The following is a 23146-nucleotide window of genomic DNA, read 5'->3' on the forward strand; positions in this document are numbered from 1 at the left end:
TAGAATACGCACTACTAGACGCATCTAAAGAGAAGAATCAATAGAGAGTAAGTAGTTCAATATCTTTATTTTGTCATATTGATACATAATCATATCGAATTTTACATAAATACATACAAAAACCCGTAACAAAAAAGGCAATCGAAAAAGTCTAGAAAAATCTCACTGATTGAATTTTATCTATTTAGTTGCACCTAAATAATAAAATTGCTTTTATTTTAGTTTATCGGCACTGTGACCCCATAAGTCCGTGCCGTCGCCAGTTCTCTCCGACCTACTCTTGATCATTTCTTTAGACGCTGTCTTGAGATCATAAGCCCATCCAGTCCAAGCGAAGAAGTCTATGAACAGAGTCGTGGGGTTCATTTTTTGGTTGCCAAATTCCGCCGCCCTGTAGTCCCATGGGAACACATGGTGGTAGTTGTGGAACGCTTCGCCAAGCACAGCAAGATTCAGAAGAACGTTTTGTGTCGGACAAATATTTTTGTCGTACGGCTTATAGCCCCACTTATGGACGACGCTGTTGACGCAGAACGTTGCGTTTAGGTTAACGACGTAACGAAACATGTTAAAATGCCAGGCATTGTTTAAAGTTTCGCCCCAGAGGTACATCGGGATAAGAGTCGGTAGAACGAAACAAAGCGTTCCAATAAACGGCACTGCGTATCTGAAACCAAATAACAACATGAACTGCAGAAATTAAGACATACTCGTACATTTATATAGCTTTTTAATTTCTTAACAGCTTCATATTGTTAACAAGAAGTTATAAGTAGATAATTGTTGATATAAAAACTTTCCTAACAATAATGTTAAATGGCTAATATTTACTACATTGTTTCATTATTAATAATATTACCAAATAATATAAAAGATTGAAAACTAGTAAAATTATTAGAAATAGGTAGGTAAGTATGAAATTTGGTAAAGCCGTATTCGTGCTAATAAAATAATAACTGTAATGAGTTCCGGCATGCATTTCAATATAAATAATATAGCAATAATAAGTACATAATTATGAATAATTACCACGAAAAATAATTCAAGCAGTAACTACCAGTTACGTAGGTCGAAATTTCGTGAATGCAATGCGACAAACGCTAAACATGCGAACGCGTGTTGCAACCTACAATCAAGGTTCGATGTAACGCATCATTAACCAAGACATATCAATACTTAAATTCGGCCAAATTTTACGTACCGCAACAACCGGCAATGACTTCTACAAACACAACTAGACCGGCAAAATAAAGTCATAGGTACCTTGTCGAAAAAAACTGGTTTGATATTTAGACCTACAGAAATGTCTTTATGATTTCAATACTGTTTCGTGGTTTACTGATTTGGCTTGAAATTTACACAAATGTTCCGGAACATAGCTAAAAATATTTTGTAGATGCACATTAAGTAAACGTTGTGAAACGTTACTCGACTTCGCTTGACATATCGGATGCGTTGCGGAACGCTCATTTGCTAATTACCTACCAAGTTGAATTCATGAGTTTTTAATACCAGAAATTAATGAGCTATTCAATTTTTTCTTTGAATTTCAGATTTCAGTGATTTACATCTTCGTATATTTGATGTTTACAGTTAAGTAACTTACTTTTTCTGGAAACGTAACACAGGGTTACTGTATAAATCAGCCACATCACACAATTTTCCCTGTTTGATGACTTCATCAGATTTCTTGGTCATTAGCCATCCTACGTGCGAATAGAAGAATCCTCGATTCGCATTGTGAGGATCACCATTGGTGTCAGGACATTTATGGTGCACACGATGGTCTCTGGCCCACGAGAGCGCAGTATTTTGAAATGCCATGCTGTTAAACACCATGAGAAGTATTTCCAGGGGGAGTTTCGCTTTGTAGCTTCTGTGGCTCCATAGTCTATGGGCACCAGCAGTGACTCCAATCTCAGCAAAAAAATAAAATATAATTCCTGAAATAATGAGAATAATTAAGCACAATATTGAAATAAAATTAAATAAGAACGTTTAAATATAACAAGGAAATAAATGTTTTGTTTCAGTTTGTTCTACGACTCTTGCTATGACCACATTTATTTTAGTCACCCACATAGAGATAATTACATAAGTATATATTTTTAGGGCGTACATACCAAGTCCTATAGTTGCCCATTTAACTGATGTAAATCCCAAATACAGCCCATAAAGCGCAGATAGATGTAAGAACGTGAATGTCATAACGTTGAAGTATAGTACTTCCAGTTTCGGCAAGGAATTCGATTTGATTTCATTATCTTCAAAGCACTCATCTTTTTCTGGATGTCCATCTGCTGTGGTAGCGTCTGGAACCATGTCTTGGCTGCTCTATAAAAAAAAAGTATATTTAAGTTGACATGAACCACGGAAGAATCCAAATTGTTCGTCGGTATAGTCACGGTAATACTATCTATACAGTATTCCAACTCGGCCATATTTTTTAAATAAATGTCAACAGCCGCGCGGTACGTCACCCTATGACAACATGCGATAGGGCTGCCCACAGGCAGACCCTATTTTCACTACATCTGCCTACTAAGAATTTCTATCTAGTTTTGTGAATGTATGTTGTGATTGTNGGCCTTTGTCCAGCAGTGGACGTCATTTGGCTGAAACGAACGATAAAAACTTTCTTAACAATAATGTTAAATGGCTAAAGTATAAACAATAGTTATTCTTTAGATATTTATTACATTGTTTCATTATTAATAATATTACCAAATAATATAAAAGATTGAAAACTAGTAAAATTATTAGAAATAGGTAGGTAAGTATGAAATTTGGTAAAGCCGTACCTATTCGTGCTAATAAAATAATACCTATTAACTATAATGAGTTCCGGCATGCATTTCAATATAAATAATATAGCAATAATAAGTACATAATTATGAATAATTAATTACCACGAAAAATAATTCAAGCAGTAACTACCAGTTACGTAGGTCGAAATTTCGTGAATGCAATGCGACAAACGCTAAACATGCGAACGCGTGTTGCAACTTACAATCAAGGTTCGATGCTATGCATCATTAACCAAGACGTATCAATAGTTAAATTCGGCCAAATTTTACGTACCGCAACAACCGGCAATGACTTCTACAACACAACTAGACCGACAAAATAAAGAAATACCTTTTCGAAAAAAACTGGTTTGATATTTAGACCTACAGAAATGTCTTTATGATTTCAATACTGTTTCTGATTTGGCTTGAAATCTACACAAATGTTCCAGAACACAGCTAGAAATATTTTGTAGACTTTTGCTGAGGGTATTAAAATCTTGATGTTGGGTTTTGTAAAAATTATCATTTAAAGATGCACATTAAGTGAACGTTGTAAAACGTTACCCGACTTCGCTTGACATATCGGATGTGTTGCGGAACGCTCATTTGCTAATTACCAAGTTGAATTCATGAGTTTATAATACCAGAAATTCATGAGGTATTAAATTTTTTCTTTGAATTTCAGATTTCAGTGATTTACATCTTCGTATATTTGATGTTTACAGTTAAGTAACTTACTTTTTCTGGAAACGTAACACAGGGTTACTGTATAAATCAGCCACATCACACAATTTTCCCTGTTTGATGACTTCATCAGATTTCTTGGTCATTAGCCATCCTACGTGCGAATAGAAGAATCCTCGATTCGCATTGTGAGGATCACCATTGGTGTCAGGACATTTATGGTGCACACGATGGTCTCTAGCCCACGAGAGCGCAGTATTTTGAAATGCCATGCTGTTAAACACCATGAGAAGTATTTCCAGGGGGAGTTTCGCTTTGTAGCTTCTGTGGCTCCATAGTCTATGGGCACCAGCAGTGATTCCAATCTCAGCAAAAAAATAAAATATAATTCCTGAAATAATGAGAATAATCAAGCACAATATTGAAATAAAATTAAATAAGAACGTTTAAATATAACCAGGAAATGAATGTTTTGTTTCAGTTTGTTTTACGACTCTGGCTATGACCACATTTATTTTAATCACCCACATATAGATATTACATTTTAGGGCGTACATACCAAGTCCTATAGTTGCCCATTTAACTGATGTAAATCCCAAATACAGCCCATAAAGCGCAGATAGATGTAAGAACGTGAATGTCATAACGTTGAAGTATAGTATTTCCAGTTTCGGCAAGGAATTCGATTTGATTTCATTATCTTCAAAGCACTCATCTTTTTCTGGATGTCCATCTGCTGTGGTAGCGTCTGGAACCATGTTTTGGCTGCTCTATAAAAAAAAAAGTATATTTAAGTTGATATGAACCATGGAAGAATCAGAATTGTTCGTCGGTATAGTTAAACTTACCTCCCAAAGTATGGTTTACCACTGCACAGAAACTGTAAGAAAAAAAAGGAAAGCAAAGACAGAACACTCGAGAAAGACTAAAATGGAAATCAGGAAGCAGACCTTATAAAGATTTTTCAGTGATGATAAAATCTGAATAGATCGTTAAATCTTGTGTCAAAGAGCAGACAGCGCAAAAGATGTTATCGCTAATCGCTTTAACGACACTATTATTACGTAGGTAATGCTGCAACGTAAATCCTAAATCACATCTTTCAAGTTCAAGAAGTAGACATTTAGAAAAGTGAAGACCACAGTGAAGACATTGCTATACATATACATTTATTGCTGTTATAAACTCATTATGTCAATGAGGCTTACTAGTAAGTCAGGAAATTAAAGATCCTTCAAAGAAGAAGAAAGTCCAACCAACCAAATACATACATTAAACTGCAGTAACAATATTTTAAAGACAATAAACAGGAAGGAAAAAAACTAATCTTATGTATAAACACTAAATAAATAATAAATTATGTAGTCGTCAGTAAAATTGAATTCAAAAATATCGCTGCATTTTGTTAATGAACAACACAAAGTTAGTAACTGCCAACAATAATAATGTACTTTTAAAAAATAACACCTATTCGGCAGTTATAGATGACCCACGCTGAACTGTCCCGCCAAACTCAATGACAGGGGGGCGCTACCATCGTTCAACTATATGGTTTCCAACATGGCAAAAATCTGAACCAGCGATCCGGTATTGACGGTGGCGCCCCACTGTCAATGTCATCGACAGGACAGTCCAGTATTTTGGAACTATAAAAATCAATTTTACTACGCTCCGCAGAATATCGTTGTCGTGGCTAATACACCGTTATATTGACAAGTTTTCATTTGAGATTAGTTAGTTAGATCCAACTGTTTTTATTTAACTACATATTTGTTGACGAAATCCTAATCATAAACATTTTTGTTTGCTGTTCTCTGCTGTTCTGCTAAAAACTTGAGAAGTTTTCTTCTTAATTTTGCATAGTGTCAGCAACATCTTTAAACTTATTGCCAATAAACTCTTATTAGCGAGAATCCCTGGTCTTCATGTACCTACAGTTTAATTAACTACAAAATTATTAAAAGAAGTAGGTAAATATTTAATTAATTTATACGATTAATAAAAATATTCCAAAACCTGAATGATCCACAGGTTTCGGACAGATAAGTGGATTGTCAAAAATCTATCTTCCTGAAACGTCCCGAAATGTCATTATAATGTAATTGATAAAACAAGTATTTTTAATATTTAATAACACAGCTTTGGGAACATAATATTTTAAATATGAATTTATATCACACGCATGAATATTTCTTGCCCATCTTGAAATGCTTCATGACGTTAATAGGTGCTTTGCTCTGAGTTTGTTGTTCATCATTGGGGCATGTTCACCACAGGTTTTGGTCAAACCAACTTATGTGAATGAGTCTTCATTGATACCACGAGTGGTGAATGGCTACGATGCCTCCCTGGGCGATGTACCCTATCAGGTAAATGTGGAGTTTATGACTGGTAATATAAATAAACATTTCAGTGTCTCTACAATGGTATCTACATCCGTATCCTAAACGTATGAAGTTCTTCGGATCAGTATTTAGCTGTCTACATGTTTTCAGATAAGTTTCAAAAGACTGATGGACATGCAAACTAAAAGTTGCTGGTCATTTTGTGGCGGAGTTATCATCGGACCTTCAAAGTTGGTCTCCGCGGCCCATTGCTTCAGGACCAGCCAATTCAGCTGTTGCAGTGATTCTGTGTAAGTAGTTTACAGATCCTTAATAAAATTTCTTTTTTTAGTACCAAATAGACGATTTTCTACGTCTTTGAATTAGTGGGAGCAAGAGATCTGTTATCTGCCTTAATATTCACTTATTAAGTAAGTCTGCCAAATGCCTATACATCACAACATTAATTTGTAAATGTGTTAGTTCTCTGAATTAGTTGTCTGGTCAACGAGACATTCCCAACTCTCTCCCACCGCTGCAACTCCTGTGTAGCCAGGTTCTACAGCTTGACCGCCAATAAAACCCAACCAGTGAAGGTCAAGTTGGTCCCGAGGCAAAGTTAAACTGTCATTGGATCTGCAATGAAAATCAGAAGAACACCGGAGGACTTCGAAGTTAAAGTTCGACTTCCCTCCAGTGCAAAGCGGTGACAGGAAGACAAAATAAAGGTTAAGTAACCTTCAAAAGATATGCACTACTGACAGTAAGTATCAATTATGAGGCTATAGCTATCTTGTGAGCTACCTATCAAGAATATTTTTCACAAAATCGCTTGAAACACGGTAATTTTTCCTTGTCGCAGCGAGTACTCTTGTTGCTAAATTTTAGTCAGCTTTCTCCTTTTATCTGCTTGATGATAATGGTAGCTGTAAGATCCTGGCTACACAGGAGTTGCAGCGGTGGAAATAGTCCCGTAATAATAAGCAGTTGCACGATGGCCCCGTTCCCATGTTTATAGCTGCTAAAATATTTATTTATGGTAAACCTTACAGCGTCCATTGACAACCAAAACACTAGAAGTATATGGGCGGATTTTTTCATGCCATAACCAGCCATAACTAAAATATTTATTAGTTTTCACACAGAATACAAACTCAAAGGCACATTTCGCAATTTTTCGCTGTGGCCGGCACCCTGTTGAACAAGGATGTGTACAAACCCAAAGACAACCCGTCAGGTGCACAATGGAGGAGGTTAAAGATGGTCATCTCACCCTCAACTTACAAGTTTCCCAAAGATGATATCGCGATTGTGGTATAGTTATTTTTTCTTTTGACAATCGTAAATTTTATAAAATGCCCATTTGTCTTCCACTGTCCACATTTAGGCCACCTATATGTAAAGAATTAAATTATCTTACTTCGATACCTCAGCACAACTGAGTTGGTTCCAGCTGTAGTGGACCGGTGCGGGAGAAGGTGTTTTAATTTGTTTCGTTAAATGCCTGCAAGACTTCAGATATGCTTCAGCTTAAAAGCATGGGCATATTGAATAAATTAATACTGTGACAGCTCTGTTACCCGTGATGTGACAGAGTAATATAAATCGAGAAAATTGTGAATTGTCACAGATCACGACAGAGCCTTTCCATTTCAACGCGCTTATTAAACCAATCCCCTACGCCACCCGCTACATCGACTATAAAGGAGAGTGTCTGGTTTCAGGATACGGAAGAATACATTCAATAAAGCCGGTAAGTAATAAAAGTCGTAAAAGTTATTTATTTTTTCAAATTAGGATTTTAAAACTTTATTTTTTAAATTTCCTAGGTGAAGGTGGTGGGAAGTACCTGGATGCGAGCAACGCAGGATCGGTCATTTTGAAATTCTTTGGGGGCCTTCGTCCAGTAGTGGACGTCATTTCGCTGAAACGATGAACGATGAGGCTTTTAAAAAGCGCTTTTACATGTCCCAATTAAACCCACCAAATATCCTCAACTTAGAAGTTTTGTCAGTGTGCTCAATGGTTAGAATCGCTAGTTAAGGGTGTTGACACAATACATGCACATTTGGTTCTGCAGTATTCGTGAACGGAATGGAAGCGAAGGGATCATCACCATCATTCACCCCTAAATATGCATTAGGAGAAAGATCGCTTTTCTATAGAGTCAGTCCATGCTAGGCTTTTTAGTGTGGTACACTATTATCTTTGGCATTGAACAATCACTTCTTAAATAGCAGAAAACAGGGCACGACCCCTGTGTGCCCAAAAAATTGCACGCAGGAAGATTTAAAGAAAGCTACTGACAATGCCACTCTTGTAGCAGAGTTTTGGGCTGATACTGGGTAGGTTTGTTGTTGACAAGAAAAGAAGAAAAATAGAAGAAAATAACTTAAACAGGATGCTATGCCATATACGGAGTATGTTTGTAGATATCCTCTGAAAAGTTGCTGCTTGCACGGTTAGAGTTGCTGCCAACATATTGGTGCACCAACCTGCACGGCAGAAATATGAGAAGATTCATCTGCACTAACACTAAAGTATCGGATGTTGCCCAGGTATTGCCATATTTGCTGAGTATTTCGCTCACACTTCCTTTATATTGCCTTTATGCCTTACACGTACCCTTTTTCACAATGTAGTAATGGCAACACTACAGGTCTAACGCACGGGAGGAGTAACAGGTTTCAGATCTTTATTCTCATTAAGACTAGGCGCAGACCACCGATTTTCAGTTGGCCGATATTTGTCCCCGATTTTAATTTGTATGAAGAATCGGCCAAATCGAATCGGTGTAATGTGCTCCATACATGCCCGTACTGATCAACAGCCCGACTAAACTATCGGCCGACGAAAAATCGATGGTCTGCGCCTAGGCTAAGAATTACAAAAATTCGCTTACTATGAGAACATAATATATATACATATACAAAATGGTATTCATAGAAAATCTTAGAAGTTGGGGGTAGTACAAAAAAAGTCACATTGAAATATTAAGACGTGACAGGGTATACAAATCTGAGGTCTCACGGTCATTTGACCGTCACAAAAACACTCCCGTGCATGGGCACGGGATGGAGCTATGGAGCTCAGACTGAGTTAAGCGCGAGGATTACCTATATTGTAGTTGTGCTCTTAAGACCTTTAATCTAACTAAATACGACAAAATGTCCATTTCTAATAGGGTTTACTAAAAATCAATTCATTTTGTAGGTGATACATTAAGAGCTTTTTTTTTTTCAGGGTGATTCCGGTGGACCTTTAGTGTGTCGTAGTACAGGAGAGAAGCACGAAGACTCTACATTCGGCATATTAGTAGGTATAGTTAGCGGCACCCGTCTACTTAGGTATAAGGGCAAAAGCTCATTTTTCACCCGAGTGTCGTACTTTTCAAAATACATCACAAGAGAGAATGGAGCAGAAGGCTCTACATTTGTATACGTTTATCATTATGTCATTGTCTTGAACACATTTTATACTGTATTTTGATTTGATGCAGTGTTATGCACCTTATTGACCGTAAGCAATTTTCTTTAATTGATTTTGTCACTAAATTATTGACAATCATGAACATTATGTACTATTTTTCGAATAAACTAATGAACTACTTTGTATAAAGAAAATTATTTTTTCTTTATTACTTTCTCTAACTTACTTACTTTTATTTGCTTACATTAATTTCGTATCATTTATCATTTTATTTCAAAAACGTTTTGCAAGCTATAATATTAATTAGTCTAAACATAGGTGAAGACAGGTGAAGGTATAAGTTAGGTAGCACCTCTTCCATCCATGCCAGAGATAAGTAGCACCACATATTGATCAAAACTGCGTCACCTGCCTGCCCTTCGCACTAAATGCTCGAGTCAGGAATTCCAAACCTTCCAGAAGGTACGACCAATCACTCTTTTTTCTTGACCTAGCAACACAATCCGCAAAATTGCTTTGAAACAAAAAGTTACCCGATGACGTAATCTCCTTGTGCGTTTAAAAAACGACATCCAGAGCCTGCGGGAGGATAGGGATGCGAAATTTATTCAACCAGTTTGGACAATTTGTTATTTCGATTTCGAAGGCCGATGGCTCCGAATCATGTTTATTTTTCATGCTTACAAAATGATGTCCAAAGTCAAATTACGTACTTAGAATAAAGTTTTTCCCACATAAGATTAAATCCTAAAACTGAATGAGCCAAACTTGACACTGTAATTGTACTATTATTATTCTGTTATATTCTACTAGCTTTTACCCTTATTTATAACATTATCGCGTGGGTCCTTGTTTCAAAACTCGTGATAAAAACTATTATATGTCCTTTCCCGGGACTCAAACTATCTCCATGCCAAATTTCATCAAAATCGGTTTAGGCGTAAAAGCGTAACAAACAGACAGACCGACTTACTTTAGCATTTATAAGTAGAGAAGTAAGGATTAAGATTCAATTACAAAGTACCTAGAGCACAAACATTTCCAAGATTTAACTACCCATCTAAAATTCTTTAAGTCACCACCCCCCTTATTACAAAAAGTTAGTCTCAGTTTGAACCCTGGTTTAAATTGACATTTAGTATGGAAATGTCATTTTAAACAAGAGTTCGTCCCGGGTTTAATTTTTTTGTAATAAGGCCCCAAATGTCTGTGTCTGGTGGTTCAATAGCACCGATTCACCACCACTGACTTCAAACAAATCGATTTTATATAAAGTGAATTTACACGCATGTTGCACCGTTTAATATATTCAATCGAAAATGGCATGTTTCCGCATGTTATCCAACAGTGAAAACGCCTTGAGAGCAGTCCAGTCTTTCACAGTCGATACAATCAAGCCAAAGGAGACGGTTCAATGGATACTCATTTTGGGGCAAAATTTGGAAATTACACTCAATAATTGCTTTAAATAAAAATAAGTGCCTCAATTTGTCAGTGCTATTGTAGCAGTACAACTCATTATATTGTGACCCACTTAACAGTTCACTGCGCGCGAAAATTGTTAATTTTGGATGTATGTTTCATGTCATCTGTAATGAATTTGGATGATTCAATCTGATTGAGTGAACCGGTGAGCCTCTGGCCAGCCAGGCGTGGGTCGTCACTACTGGTTAAGGAAGGACAGGATTGACCGTCCGGAGCCGTTTACACCGCAAACCAGCTTCGCTCGGCAAGCATGAAGCACGCTGCGCCCGCGCTCGTCGTTATAACACGTAAGTTTAAATTTTCATAAAGTGCACAGTGATTTGAAGTGTTATTGTTTTTAGGACCGATTGAAGGTTTCTAAACCGATTTTTTGAGGATGTCCGTTTGCAAAGCTCGAGTCAGTGTGCGTTCGGAAACTGTACCGTGAGTTATATGATGTAGTGTTGTTTTTCACAGTCATGTTTATTTATGAACCTGTATCTATATTTCATGTTCTTATAAAGGATCTAACTGCGTAACAATTTGTGATTATCTTTCTAGAATCCATAAATGCTTTACTTGTAGGTACATTGACTACACCTTACAATTTCTTTTCACCTAACATGATTTAAGAACATGTTTTGATACATTTGCGTGAAAAGCTTTGCACTTTAGCTTAATAATTGCAAAGATCATAAGTGTAAAGTTAAGTAAACGGTGTCACATTTTCAATCCTATTGAAAGAACCTATCTTACTCTTTCGTAAAAAACCACCTCGTGTACAAACTACCTCTTGTACCTATAAGGGGTAAGTTTTTCTTTTATAAAACTGTCCCCTATTTCTTTTACTGATAGCCAGCTAGAACCTTTAAGATTTACAAACTTTTTCTCATCTCGATGTTATGCACAGTTCCAGCCTGCGCCTGCGCCTGAGTTTTTTTAACAAACAAAACAATGCGTGCGTGCATTTTAACGCCGCAACTGCAGTCAATAATAATACCTATTGCATTAAAGAAGTCGAATGCTTTTAAATGTTGTAACCTTAAACGGTTAAAGTCGTTTTACGGCGGGTTTATTTTTCATTGGCATATTTTAATAAGTAAAGACTATCAGTATATTTAGTAGTTATTTAATCAAGCTATATTCCAACATGTTTACAACCCAAATCTTTTCTCTTTTCAGTCTGAAGCTTCAATCTAGGATAAGTAGAATCTAAACTCTTTTTATTTATAGTCTTTTTCACCTAAGATGATCCGTATGACGTTTCGAGTTTGAAAGATTTAGAGATGTCACATAACTTAACCACAGCGATTTATCTATCGATTTTTTCGAAGAGTTAGTAAAACCTACTTTTAGAGAAATATTTTGTATAGGTGTTATTTAACAAAAAAAAACATGTTTTTTTAATTACAAATATAATTGTAACAATTTTTTATTGATAATATTCCAATTTCATGGTTCGTGTTCTAAAAAACGATTCCTAAAAAGTACTGGTTCTGTTTCTTTGAATTAAAAACTATTAATTTATTTTCAATGTGTTTATTAAAGTCAATAATCGAAAAATATAGTTGATTTTTGTGATGTTTTTAATAACTAAGTATTCACTGCAATCGATTAATGAACCGCGGAAATAATAGATTTTATTATACAAGAAATACCCCAGCACTTAATCTATTCCGTTTCACACATTGCGTACATTAAGTAAAAAATATTTTTACATCGTATTTAATTAAGATATAATCAATAGACTCAGATTTTACTATATATTTCAAGACAAGTATTTTTTTTTATTATATTGCTAATAAAATACAAATATTTTTTCAAAAATATTCTGCATATGTAGTATGCGTAATATAGATAACTGAAGTGTCATACGGATCATCTTACGTGATAAAGACTATAGATGTAGGTATGTAACGTGGAAGTGCATGTTATTGTTTTTCTTTCAGTGTCTTTTGACTCTATGTTCTTGTAACCTCTATCAGAGATTTCCCGTTCTGTAATTCCTTCATTTGTTATACTAAAATTTCTTTCAAAACTATAATGTGGGTACATTAGGACTTTGTTATAAATGAGTCTAATTTGCAAGATGTATCAATATTTAAGGAGATAAATATTAGTTATTGAAATCCTTTGCTGGCTTTTCTCGAAAAATATACCTAGAGAAGAGGAAGTTCTTTAAAAATGCGTGATTATGTAACATGTAGGAAAGTTTCGTAGTTTATAATAACAGTAGGAGTATTTGATTTGTTTTAATTAATCACCCAGTACAAATGTTGGTTTCGTCATGTGCAACGTGTGCAACCGGTATTGCTGAGGTAACGGCTATAGCAAAAACTAAACAGTTGTTAAAATTCGGAAATGGTAAGCCAATAAAACCGTTCAAACGTGAACGGATTTATTTATTCATGCAATAACTTAAATTTAAAATAAACATACGTGTGATAGACGCACGTCTGGTTCTTTCGATGGTTGCATAAAGAAATGCTTCACTCAATTAACTAGTTGGCTATTGTAAATTTAAGTAAATAGACACAGTTTATCACAACTAGCCTGAAGGTTTCCAGTCTACCTAGACGTTCGATGCCGCTGGACACTTCAGCGTCACACTTCAGTGTGACATATGGGACATTCCCACCTCTCGTTCCCACCACTGCAACTCCTGTCATCCTGTGTAGCCAGGATCTACAGCTTGACCGCCATAAAAACCCAACCAATGTAGGTCAAGTTTGTCCCGGGGGAAAGTTAAACTGTCATTGGACCCGCTACGAAATTAATCAGAAGAACATAGGAGGAGTTCGAAATTAAGGTTCGACTTCCCTCCATTGCAAAGCGGACATTCGGTGTGACATACATCACATCCTACTGTAATTTTAGTTTAAATGTGAGTTCTCATCTCACTATTTGAGATGATTACCACTGAAATGCACCGAGGTTACCTCACCGATTACTGAATTCGATTTCTACGCAAGGCAATTAACTTTTTCAAATGAAAAATCATATTTTATTTAAACTAAAATGCCAATAAACATTGAATACATGCTGCTATAGACTGGTTTGAATTGGAAGTCAATGAGATGAAGAAAATGTAACAATCCTTAGGTGAAACTAATCAGATGAAATCCAATAACTGTACAAATAACTAATTCCGCTTTTTCTACAATCTCGACGATTATTTCAACAAATGGGGTCTAAATATTCAGGACCAGGCCTGGAAGACTGTAAATTTAAAAGAAAATCGCAATTTCATTATAAGGCCTCAGCCTCGAACTTAGCGGGCAGCGGGGCGGGAGCGGCGGCGGCGCTGGAGCGGGGCGGGCAACGCAGACCCGTTCTCGAAACAAGCGGGCAGCTCGCGCGGCGCTTTAGCGGCGAAGTGTTGTGTTCGGGGTTGTGTTGTCGAGATATTTGTTTTTATTCGCAAACCAAATGTCTGAACAACGGCGACAATTTTATTTCGATTCAAATTTATTCCTAACGCTCGATTTATTGTGGGCAAAAGAAGGAGTGCGCTACCCGCTCGTTGCCCGCTCCCTCGCCGCTGCCCGCTCGTTGCCCGCTGCCGCGCCGCTGTTTTCGAGAACCGGTCTATTTGATTTTACGCATAAGATCCTGCCGCTCCCGCGCCGCCGCCGCCGCCGCCCCGCTGCCCGCTAAGTTCGAGGCTGAGGCCTAACTTAGACCAGCGGTTCCCGAATGGTGGTCCGCGGAACCCTGGGGTTCCGTGGAAAGGCCGCAAGGGTTCCGTAAAAAATATTATCCCACGTTTCGTGACAGACGTTGTTCGCTCGCACCGACTTGTTTACGCACAAGGGAGCGGGCAGGGCGTGCGGGCGGAGTAGTACGGGGGTTCCGCTAGGAAAAGTATAATCAATTAGGGTTCCTTGGCAAAAAAAAATTGGGAAACCCTGACTTAGACGATGAATGATGGTGAACTGTAATCTGCTTGTCTGAAATCAGTGGCTACTACAGGAACAAAGAAAAAAAGAGAAGAAAATATTTTAGAATCGCAGATAATATTCACTATTATAAAGTGTGCCAGTGTTAAAAAAAACTATAAATTAGAACATAATTATGTACTTACCGAGGGCTCCACGTGCAAAACTGCGCACAACGAATCGCCCCACGAGCGATCACAGAATGGAGTCTTAAAAAATCCGGTCCATGCACAGGAAATAAGTATTAAAATTAAATACAATAATAAATTAATCTGTTTCCTAAAGCCTAATAGACCTGACTGCTTTATATTAGGGGTAATACTGAAAAATATTTTATACTCGGTACTTCTCCTAGTACAATAATGTATCATGATAATAAGATGACCTTTCATGACTATTCAATCAATGCAAATGTTTACGGATGATTAACTTTATTAGCACTTTATTATTGTTGCATTAATATCTTGTGATCATTTTATAAGTATTTATTTATTGTTAAACGTCTGAAAATATTGAAATAAGTAATTACTCTATTTTCTCTCGTCTTACGTAGTTTTCGTTTCAGATACAAGAACATTCGAAATAATTGATATAGAATATATTTCATGTTTAACAGACATTAAAAGAAATAAATCATGTTTTACTAAACGAGCATAATAAACAAAGGCAGTACGGAGCGCATTATATTTTTTGTATTATTTTATTTATAATGCGGGATGTCCGTTTCATACAAAAAAATGCGATCATTATTTAGTACCTTTAATATAGTGAACTTTTAGACCTAATAACCCGTATTTACCCGTAATCGATCAAACGGCTAAATCAAATCAGTGAAAGTTTTCGTAGCTGCGCGTACGCACGTTTCATACATTGTGTAATGTTTGTAGAGCGTGTGAGCTAGCCAATGGATCGGATGAGGGATTTGTTCCTGTTTATAAACCGTGTTTCCAGGGCACGGGGATTTGTATGACAAGTTAATTGTAGTGCCCTAGTCTAAATACTTTGTGGCTTTTCAATAGGCGCTTGTAGTGTCGTACAATTTAATGTTAGTACTTATACAAAATTGTATGCAAAATGCTAGCATTCGTTATCATAAATACTGTTATTTCATGTAAATCGAGTAGGTAATCAAATCATTGAATTAAGGTAAGATTTTAAAGGAATTTGACTTTTGGTTGAAAAGAAAAAAAGTTGCTCAACATAGTACTTACCTACTCTAGAGTTTAGCTCTATAAAAGTACCTACCTACAGCAACTACCCTAACCTTTGTTTACCTAATAATTACCACTCCATTGCGTCGCGCAGTCAGGTAAAAAGAGGATAAAGGTTTTTAAAAAGATATGAAAACCACATTACTCGTAATTTGTGTCGTCATGATAAACATCTACATATGTAGAATAGCATAAACAGATATAAATCTTGCATCAACAATGCATTAACGATTTCCTTGAAGCGTCCACCAGATTTGGAAGGTTCTTGACCCTACAGACAAGCTCGAAACCAGTTGCATTCCCCTTCCCGTGACAAGACCGCGAAACCCGCTGCAAAACCACTATAATTAGAAACGATTGCTTAACCTTGCACTATACTTACTCATGTAGATGATATAAGTAGTAGGTAGGTACGCTGCAGAACACAAATCAATCTGGTCTTTTTCAAATATTCAAAAAAGTAATTTAACTGAGACGAAAAATAAACTAAGAATCTCATGTGGCTTTACCTCAAGAAAACCTATAAAGTCCCTGATAGCCTATCTGGATCTTATCTGACTGATAAGCACAACTTTTGGTTACATAGATCTCGGATAGATATTTTGGTGAAAATTTGGCGCCCTATTGAATAAACTGTATTTTATTCCTCAATTCATAAAGCAATGTCTGGCTTTTTTCAGTGTTACAACTATGCCGAGCAGAAATATCGGAGATTGTACCAGGGACCTGGTTTTCGGCAAATGCAATCAACGATGGATACTCGCCGAAACCGATATCAGAGATATTCTCCACTGAACCTCCATTCTCGCCGACAAAGCCCATTATTGTCCTCCCTTCCTTCTCCTCTTTACAACAAGAGGCCGAAGTCACTCATCATTCGACAAGTACACCTGGATATTATCCATCTAGTACCCCGTACCCGCCGACGAGCACGCCATACCCTACCGTTAATGTGCAGTTTGAGGAATCAAGCTCTCCACGTCCCCCATCAAGCAGTACTTTCCCATCGTCGAGTGTCTCTTATTCATCAACGCCAAATCCTTTTATTACACCATCCAGTACCCCTCTTCCAAATTATAACGCGAATTTTCTTCCATCCAGTTACTCATCAACATTATCTACTTTCGATCCCATTGTTCCCTCCAACGCTGTGACCACGCCGTCAAATGAGTACTTTGATTTCTCACAGACTCCGAGAACGCCGTCCCAAGCTCCCCAGTTCACAACGCAAACAGAAACAACTCGGTCTGGCAAGAGCACCATGTCGCAAACGCAAAGTATAACATACGATGGGCCGCAATCACAGCAACCCCTATTTCTGCCCCCGACACAGCCCACAGCTCCTCCAAATTACTTTGTGATATATCAGAACGCGCCGCAGATGCACCCCGCCCAATTCCCCCAGCAACAACTAACATCTGGCGTGACGCAGCCTCCAGTGTTCATCACTTCTCCAATATCCACCACAACTCCGCTGCCTCCATCATCAACGTCATTGGCCACATTTTCTGATGGCACCAGTTCCCCCTTCATTACGAATGGTCTCACGGACAGTACTGATCGGCCGACGATAACGTTCCGGTCAACGCCACCGACCTTATTCTCTCGTACCACTGCTGGCTCGTTATGTAATTCGACCAGGTACCCTCCTCCCCGGAGCTCGCCGAGACCCTCGTTGCAGGTCCATCCTGGTCCCCCAAGAGTTCCATTTATGTCTAATCTGAAAATTCGCGTGGTTGCACCCAAAGGCTCAATAACGAATGTGAAGATTAACCCGTCAACGACAACGAAACCGCCTCCCACCAGAAGAACTAAGAAACCCAAGAAGAACTCGTATGATGGCTGCATGGACTCCTGCAAAGGGAGGAAGGACCCACTATGTGCCGTTCCATTGGCTACTGTGATAGTAGACCCGAAGACGTTGAGAGGCTTCAACTCGATCTGTCACATGGCTTGCCACAACTCGTACAAACCGGACCGTGAGTATTATTTTTTAAATTTCATAGTTTATTTAGCTTAAACGCTAGATCATATTTATTTATCCGATTTCATTTATGGACTATACTATGATATTTATGTATTCATAATAACTTAGTCGTAACGTAAATCACGATTAAATTGGTATTCAACTACTATTCGCTACAATAATGTTGCATTCAATGAAATATAACAAATAAGTATATGGACAATGGGCAAAATGGTACCCGGCTCCAATAGATATGTGTCTAGTATCGTTTGAAAGGTCTTACCAAGATGAACAACTTTTACTATGACCACCAGCCTCAGATCTGGTTGTGTACGAAGATATACATACTTTTTTGCAGAATGGTACCCGGCTCCAACAGTTATGTTTGTAGTGTCATTTGAAAGGTCTTACCAAGACGAACAACATTTACTATGGCCACCAGCCTCAGATCTGGTTGCGTTCGAAGATAAAGATACTTTTTGTGTAACCTAATATCATACAGTATGGAAGGCAGACGCGCTCGGGGCAGGGCACCGACGAGATGGTCGGACGCGGTGAGGAAGACGGTGGGCGGGATTTTGCATCGTGCGATCCACACAGCTTATGACCGCAGTCTGTGGAGGAACACTATCTGTGGTCGCGATCCTCATCAGTGAGGGACCGAGGAAGAAGAAGAAGAAGTATCATACGTGTCCATCGTATGGTATTTAGGTTATGCGAGGCAGGAAGGGTTTACTGCTCCAGCATCCTTCCTTAACTCTATAATTATTGATGGGGATAATTGTGAAATAAATATTTTTATTTAAAGAAGTACTACCCCTTTATTAATAAAAAGTTACACCTAGGAAGAACCTTGGATTAAAATGACATTTCCATACCAAATGACAATTTAAGCTAGAGTTCAACTAGGGTGTAACTTTTATTAATAATTAGGGTTAAAGTTTTATTACTTCTTAAGGGTTTTATTATGGGTTGCTAAAGTGAATAAACCCACAAGACCCAATAAGTCCACCCACAAGATGGACCGACGACCTCATAAAGGTAGCGGGAAGGCGCTGGATGCAGGCCGCCACCAACCGGCCATTGTGGAAATCATTGGGGGAGGCCTATGTTCAACTGGACGTCCTATGGCTAAAATGATCATGATGATTATGATGAAAGCGAATAAAGGGCTAATAGCTTGGGTAGTTCATCGTAGGTATAATCCTTTCCTTTTCAATGCTTCTTTTAGTTATATTAATAGATTGTAGTCATAATACATACTCGTATACATGGATGATTGTGTTATACTTTCATTATAATTCTTAGTGGAATTACTGCTTTCAAAACGTGAATTAGAACTGGCCCCATAGCAGACATTTTCCTACATCTAAAGGCCTTTTAAAATATATATTGGTTATGGCTATTGGAGCGGGTACCACTTTCCATACATTTGTGCCCATCATCCTTAATGACTCAAAACTAATGCAAGAAAATAACGAATTACTGTTTCATGTATTAATTAATATTATTATAGGTTTTTTCGATACAAACTGTTAATATTTCACGCATGATGCGTATTCGTGTAAATTGTAAAACACAAAAACAATACCTAGCTACATACTTGCCAACTAGTGCTTCGATATACCCTGTTAAAGTTGCACCAATGTGGTAGACATAAAGGTTTCGGCAATACGGTTCTTTTTTCACACATAACGATTAACACTTGCATTTCAGAATTCCGTAATAAAGCAATAAAATACTCATTGCTTCAGTCCTTTCCAAATTGAACCAAAGAGACTTGGTTGGATACAGATGTGAAATAAAATTGAAAAAAATGCAAGTTACTTTTACAAAGTACCTTACCTAACCTAACAAATAAAGGCGCGCGCGCACAGGAGACTTTTCATTGTCATCCTACATGGCCTTATTCTATCGTTTTATGTAGGTAAATAATTAATTTTCAGTTGGTAGTTAACACTTTTACCGCACTCTAAAATTCTTGATTATGCTCCTATCACGCATCTCAACGGAACCCACATCACGCACGATCCGACACGCACTTGACCATTTTTCCAAGGCAACTAGTGCGGAAAACTACTCGTAAGCAATCTAATGAACCAGTTAGGTACCCACGCTCATATTCATAATTATACTTACACGTAAGTTGAAATAGTTACTACCACCAAAAAAAATATTTAAAGAAATTATTGCGTGTAACTAAGACGGCTTTAAAGGTAATAAATTTCACAAAACACTTTCATCACTTACACAATCAATTAATAATTTTATTGCATGATCGCAAATAACTAATAACGTGTATTCCTACTTCCCGACACTATAGGTGGTTAAATTCACTCAATAAAAATATTGATACGTTTCCGTGTAACTTAAATCCCACCAAAAACATTCTGTAAAAAATTAGCCAAGTCTCGATGGAGCTGCCTGTTTATCTCTAAAAAGTAATGAAATCTAGACAAAGTCGTGCCAAGTCTATGGTTCCTTACTGCGATTTCTTTATTATTATATTTAATGTTGTGTGACTTGGCCGTTGAAGGGTACCAAACCAGATGCTCCATGACACCATTGCACCAATCTGTCGCCAAAACCGCTACCCATTGACGATGTAAAATAAATTGCACTTGGAAAACGTTGATAGTATTTCTCTTCGACAAATACATTAACACATTGTGAACCACTTTTCTTTCACGACTATAAAAATATTTTAGCAATTTAATTCACGAAATCAATTGCACACATTTAAAATAAAGTTTGTTTACACTTTGACAACAATAGACTGACATGCATGGTGACATGTGAATGAAGTTTTCAGTTACTGTTGCCATTAAAAGAAATTAGTACCATTAGTTTTCCGCAACATGGCGAGGGTTTTTATGTTCCTGGTCAGGCTATAAATAGAGAACTGTCAGGTTGCGTGTATGTTATAATATGTTAACATGAAGTTATTATAACACACCGTTATAAACTTATTGTAATATTGTTAATAGGGATGATGACTGGGTAAAGAAATCGAAATTCTATTTAGTCCGTCAGACAGATAATAAGAAAAAAATATTATTTAATTATGAAAGAAAATAAAAAATATGAGTCTTAATATTTTCTAATTATCTGTCTGACGGACAAATACTAATTAAAATTTTGTCATCTAGCCTATTGTCATGATTATTTTATATTGTTGATTTTATGTCGTAACTGCGTCACTTGTCTCTTTTAATTATCGTCAAAAGGTTATTTCTTTGCTTTTAAACTTTATACCGATACGATAAAGTACCAAAACAATAATTGTCATTTTGTAAATCGACACAAACTGGCGACGAGTAACTTCATAATTCTGTTAAACTTTACAGCATATGAAAAACTCGTGGACGGTCGCTGCGGCAGACTTCGAACCCGCATCATTCGAGTTGACGGCAACCAGAAGGTGCATCGAGAGGAACTTAAGAAGTCCGAATACAGTGTCATCAACACCGGCCCCAAGACGATCGTAGAGTTCGCGCATGGAAATCAATCAAAGTAGCACTAATTTGTGCGTGCGATGCAATGAAAAAATACAAAAAAAGTGTAATTTGCTATACTTAAATTGCGCTATACTTAAATTTCATGAATATTTAAGCCATTTGCGAGCAAGGCGTAAGCCATTTAAAGCAAATGAACACGTTCTCCATGCAGCCACTACCAGTTACCTTCTCGAGATTATTAGTCCTTCGAGCCGGAGAAAAATCTATGCAAAATATAAATTCAAAAACAGCTAGTGGCGGTAGTCACGGACTACAAATTATTGAGTTACTAAAATAAAGGACGAATAGAATCCGCCTTAAAGCAATTTTAGACACGTCCATCGAACAGTTTGCTCTATGCGATTTGTGTAACACATACATAGTATTTTCATTGCTCGCGGATAAAATGTTGAGACCAAAATGTAAAATAATAATAAAATGTCAGTAGGCATTACATAGAAGTAATACATTTACTACAGTTAACATAGTTATTGTTATAGAAAAGTAAAATGTAAATAGTGACAGATCTAACCTTTTTACATTTATGTACAGTCGACCGCACATCAGATTATACATTTTTAATGCAAAATCACCTCTGTTATAATTGCATAAAGTACCACGTACCACCGTGTTTGCCTTGATGTGCCATCGTCCGTACCTGTCTTTAGTTTGTACCTATAAAAACCTTGAGTCATCTCAAATTAAATCTTTATTTAAAAAGACGATTATAAATAAATATGATAGGGTTTTATTCTATGAAGAAAATCTTATTAAGTTATAACAAAAAAAAGCGGACGATATGACGTCATAATCCAACTTATAGTCAAGTCCGCTATTTCATAGAGGTTTTACTCTCCGCCTAATTTTTTACTAGTTTTATTTTTAAGTGGCAATCTTTTTGCTCCGTCCATTATTTCCTAAGACACGACAAGTTTAAAATTCAATGAAATGTTCGAATGAGACTAATGCTGTCCCAACTTACGAAGGTCCAATTTTGTGTAATCATTTTTGTCGTTTCTGAGATTTATGTCGTATTTTTAAATAAAATATAAAATCGAAATGTGGGCTTATTTGATTTTACCCCGTAACCGAGTCTCATTGTTTATAGCTACTGTAACATAGATATCTTATCCAAAATGGTAACTATGGTTCTGGTAATGTTAAAAATAGGGTAATCAAAATTCTAAATAATCTCATACAATACCTTCCACCAGATGATAACCCAGTATGCAAACAGAACATTTTTGTTTGATTAATGATAATAATGTATTCACGAAACTTCATGAGTGCATTACCGCAGCAAAATTTTTATAAATGTTGTGCTTTAGAGAGTCGAGAGTATAGCAGATAATTAGTCCATCGTGAGCAGAAATTTGTCCACTAATAGCAAAATTCGTTCAAATTACAGTTTTACAGATTTTGCTGGGGTAATGTTTGAAACATTACCCTGGCAAAATTTTTTTTTGAAAGTCGTTCTATCCCGGAACCAAATACATGGATAGATAGCTTTTGTTGCGTAGTAATTTGTCCACGAATAGCAAAATTTGTTCGTGTTCCGGTTCTCAAGTTATTCAGAATTTTGCTGGGGTAATGTTTTGTGATGTCCCAGATCTCGTAAATGGCTCAACGCAGAAGTTTGAAAAAAATACCAATGATAGACCTTGATATGTCCAAATTAGTTCAAGCATTAGTCATTGATTTGAATAATAAACACCAGTGTAATTAAATGATTTCGAAAATCAGATAAAACGGATTTGTAAGTAAACCAGTACTCTTACAATCGAATAAAAAGGTGTAGCATGTACCCTTGGTACACCTTTATAACCACAGTAAATATAAATGAT

The 23146-nt window shown here is 36.9% G+C and overlaps 3 protein-coding genes across 4 annotated transcripts; 2 read left to right on the plus strand and 1 right to left on the minus strand.

Annotated features, from left to right (window-relative positions):
- Positions 1 to 56: 56 nt before the first annotated feature.
- Desat1 (acyl-CoA delta-11 desaturase/conjugase) lies at positions 57 to 14939 on the minus strand. Of its 2 annotated transcripts, none has more exons than XM_028305730.1 (4): positions 4322 to 4378; positions 4033 to 4243; positions 3528 to 3864; positions 57 to 667 (listed from the first exon to the last, which is right to left on the minus strand). In XM_028305730.1, the coding sequence occupies exons 2-4, from the start codon at positions 4229 to 4231 to the stop codon at positions 214 to 216; spliced, it is 990 nt and encodes a 329-aa protein (XP_028161531.1). In that variant the 5' UTR covers positions 4232 to 4243; positions 4322 to 4378; the 3' UTR covers positions 57 to 213. The 2 variants fall into 2 exon arrangements, with proteins under 2 accessions (XP_028161531.1, XP_028161530.1); XM_028305729.1 differs by lacking the exons at positions 3528 to 3864; positions 4033 to 4243; positions 4322 to 4378 and adding exons at positions 1607 to 1943; positions 2124 to 2334; positions 14775 to 14939 and having other exon boundaries at positions 129 to 667.
- Positions 5814 to 9286, plus strand: LOC114353672 (serine protease 52). The gene is made up of 5 exons (XM_028305741.1): positions 5814 to 5842; positions 6943 to 7111; positions 7428 to 7550; positions 8230 to 8355; positions 9041 to 9286. Exons 1-5 carry the CDS (start codon positions 5814 to 5816, stop codon positions 9284 to 9286), a joined length of 693 nt encoding a protein of 230 aa, XP_028161542.1.
- On the plus strand, positions 10673 to 21936 carry LOC114353660 (mucin-2). The gene is made up of 3 exons (XM_028305728.1): positions 10673 to 10998; positions 16520 to 17818; positions 21153 to 21936. Exons 1-3 carry the CDS (start codon positions 10962 to 10964, stop codon positions 21320 to 21322), a joined length of 1506 nt encoding a protein of 501 aa, XP_028161529.1. The 5' UTR covers positions 10673 to 10961; the 3' UTR covers positions 21323 to 21936.
- The last annotated feature ends 1210 nt before the right edge of the window (positions 21937 to 23146 follow it).

This window comes from Ostrinia furnacalis, unplaced genomic scaffold (genome assembly GCF_004193835.3).
Source record: "Ostrinia furnacalis isolate ACB-3 unplaced genomic scaffold, ASM419383v2 OfSCF1780, whole genome shotgun sequence".
Lineage (NCBI taxonomy): Eukaryota > Metazoa > Arthropoda > Insecta > Lepidoptera > Crambidae > Ostrinia > Ostrinia furnacalis.

Bases quoted from the DNA above. Each gene is read 5' to 3' on its own strand.
- Desat1 (XM_028305730.1), bottom strand. From the start codon at position 4,231: ATGGTTCCAGACGCTACCACAGCAGATGGACATCCAGAAAAAGATGAG. The intron at 3,865-4,032 runs GTATGTACGCCC...TCATTATTTCAG, and splicing joins ATGGGCAACTATAGGACTTG to GAATTATATTTTATTTTTTT. The intron at 668-3,527 runs GTAAGTTACTTA...ATTTGGTTTCAG, and splicing joins GTGTTACGTTTCCAGAAAAA to ATACGCAGTGCCGTTTATTG.
- LOC114353672 (XM_028305741.1), top strand. From the start codon at position 5,814: ATGCCTCCCTGGGCGATGTACCCTATCAG. The intron at 5,843-6,942 runs GTAAATGTGGAG...GTTTTCACACAG, and splicing joins TGGGCGATGTACCCTATCAG to AATACAAACTCAAAGGCACA. The intron at 7,112-7,427 runs GTATAGTTATTT...GAATTGTCACAG, and splicing joins AAGATGATATCGCGATTGTG to ATCACGACAGAGCCTTTCCA.
- LOC114353660 (XM_028305728.1), top strand. From the start codon at position 10,962: ATGAAGCACGCTGCGCCCGCGCTCGTCGTTATAACAC. The intron at 10,999-16,519 runs GTAAGTTTAAAT...GGCTTTTTTCAG, and splicing joins CGCGCTCGTCGTTATAACAC to TGTTACAACTATGCCGAGCA. The intron at 17,819-21,152 runs GTGAGTATTATT...TAAACTTTACAG, and splicing joins CAACTCGTACAAACCGGACC to CATATGAAAAACTCGTGGAC.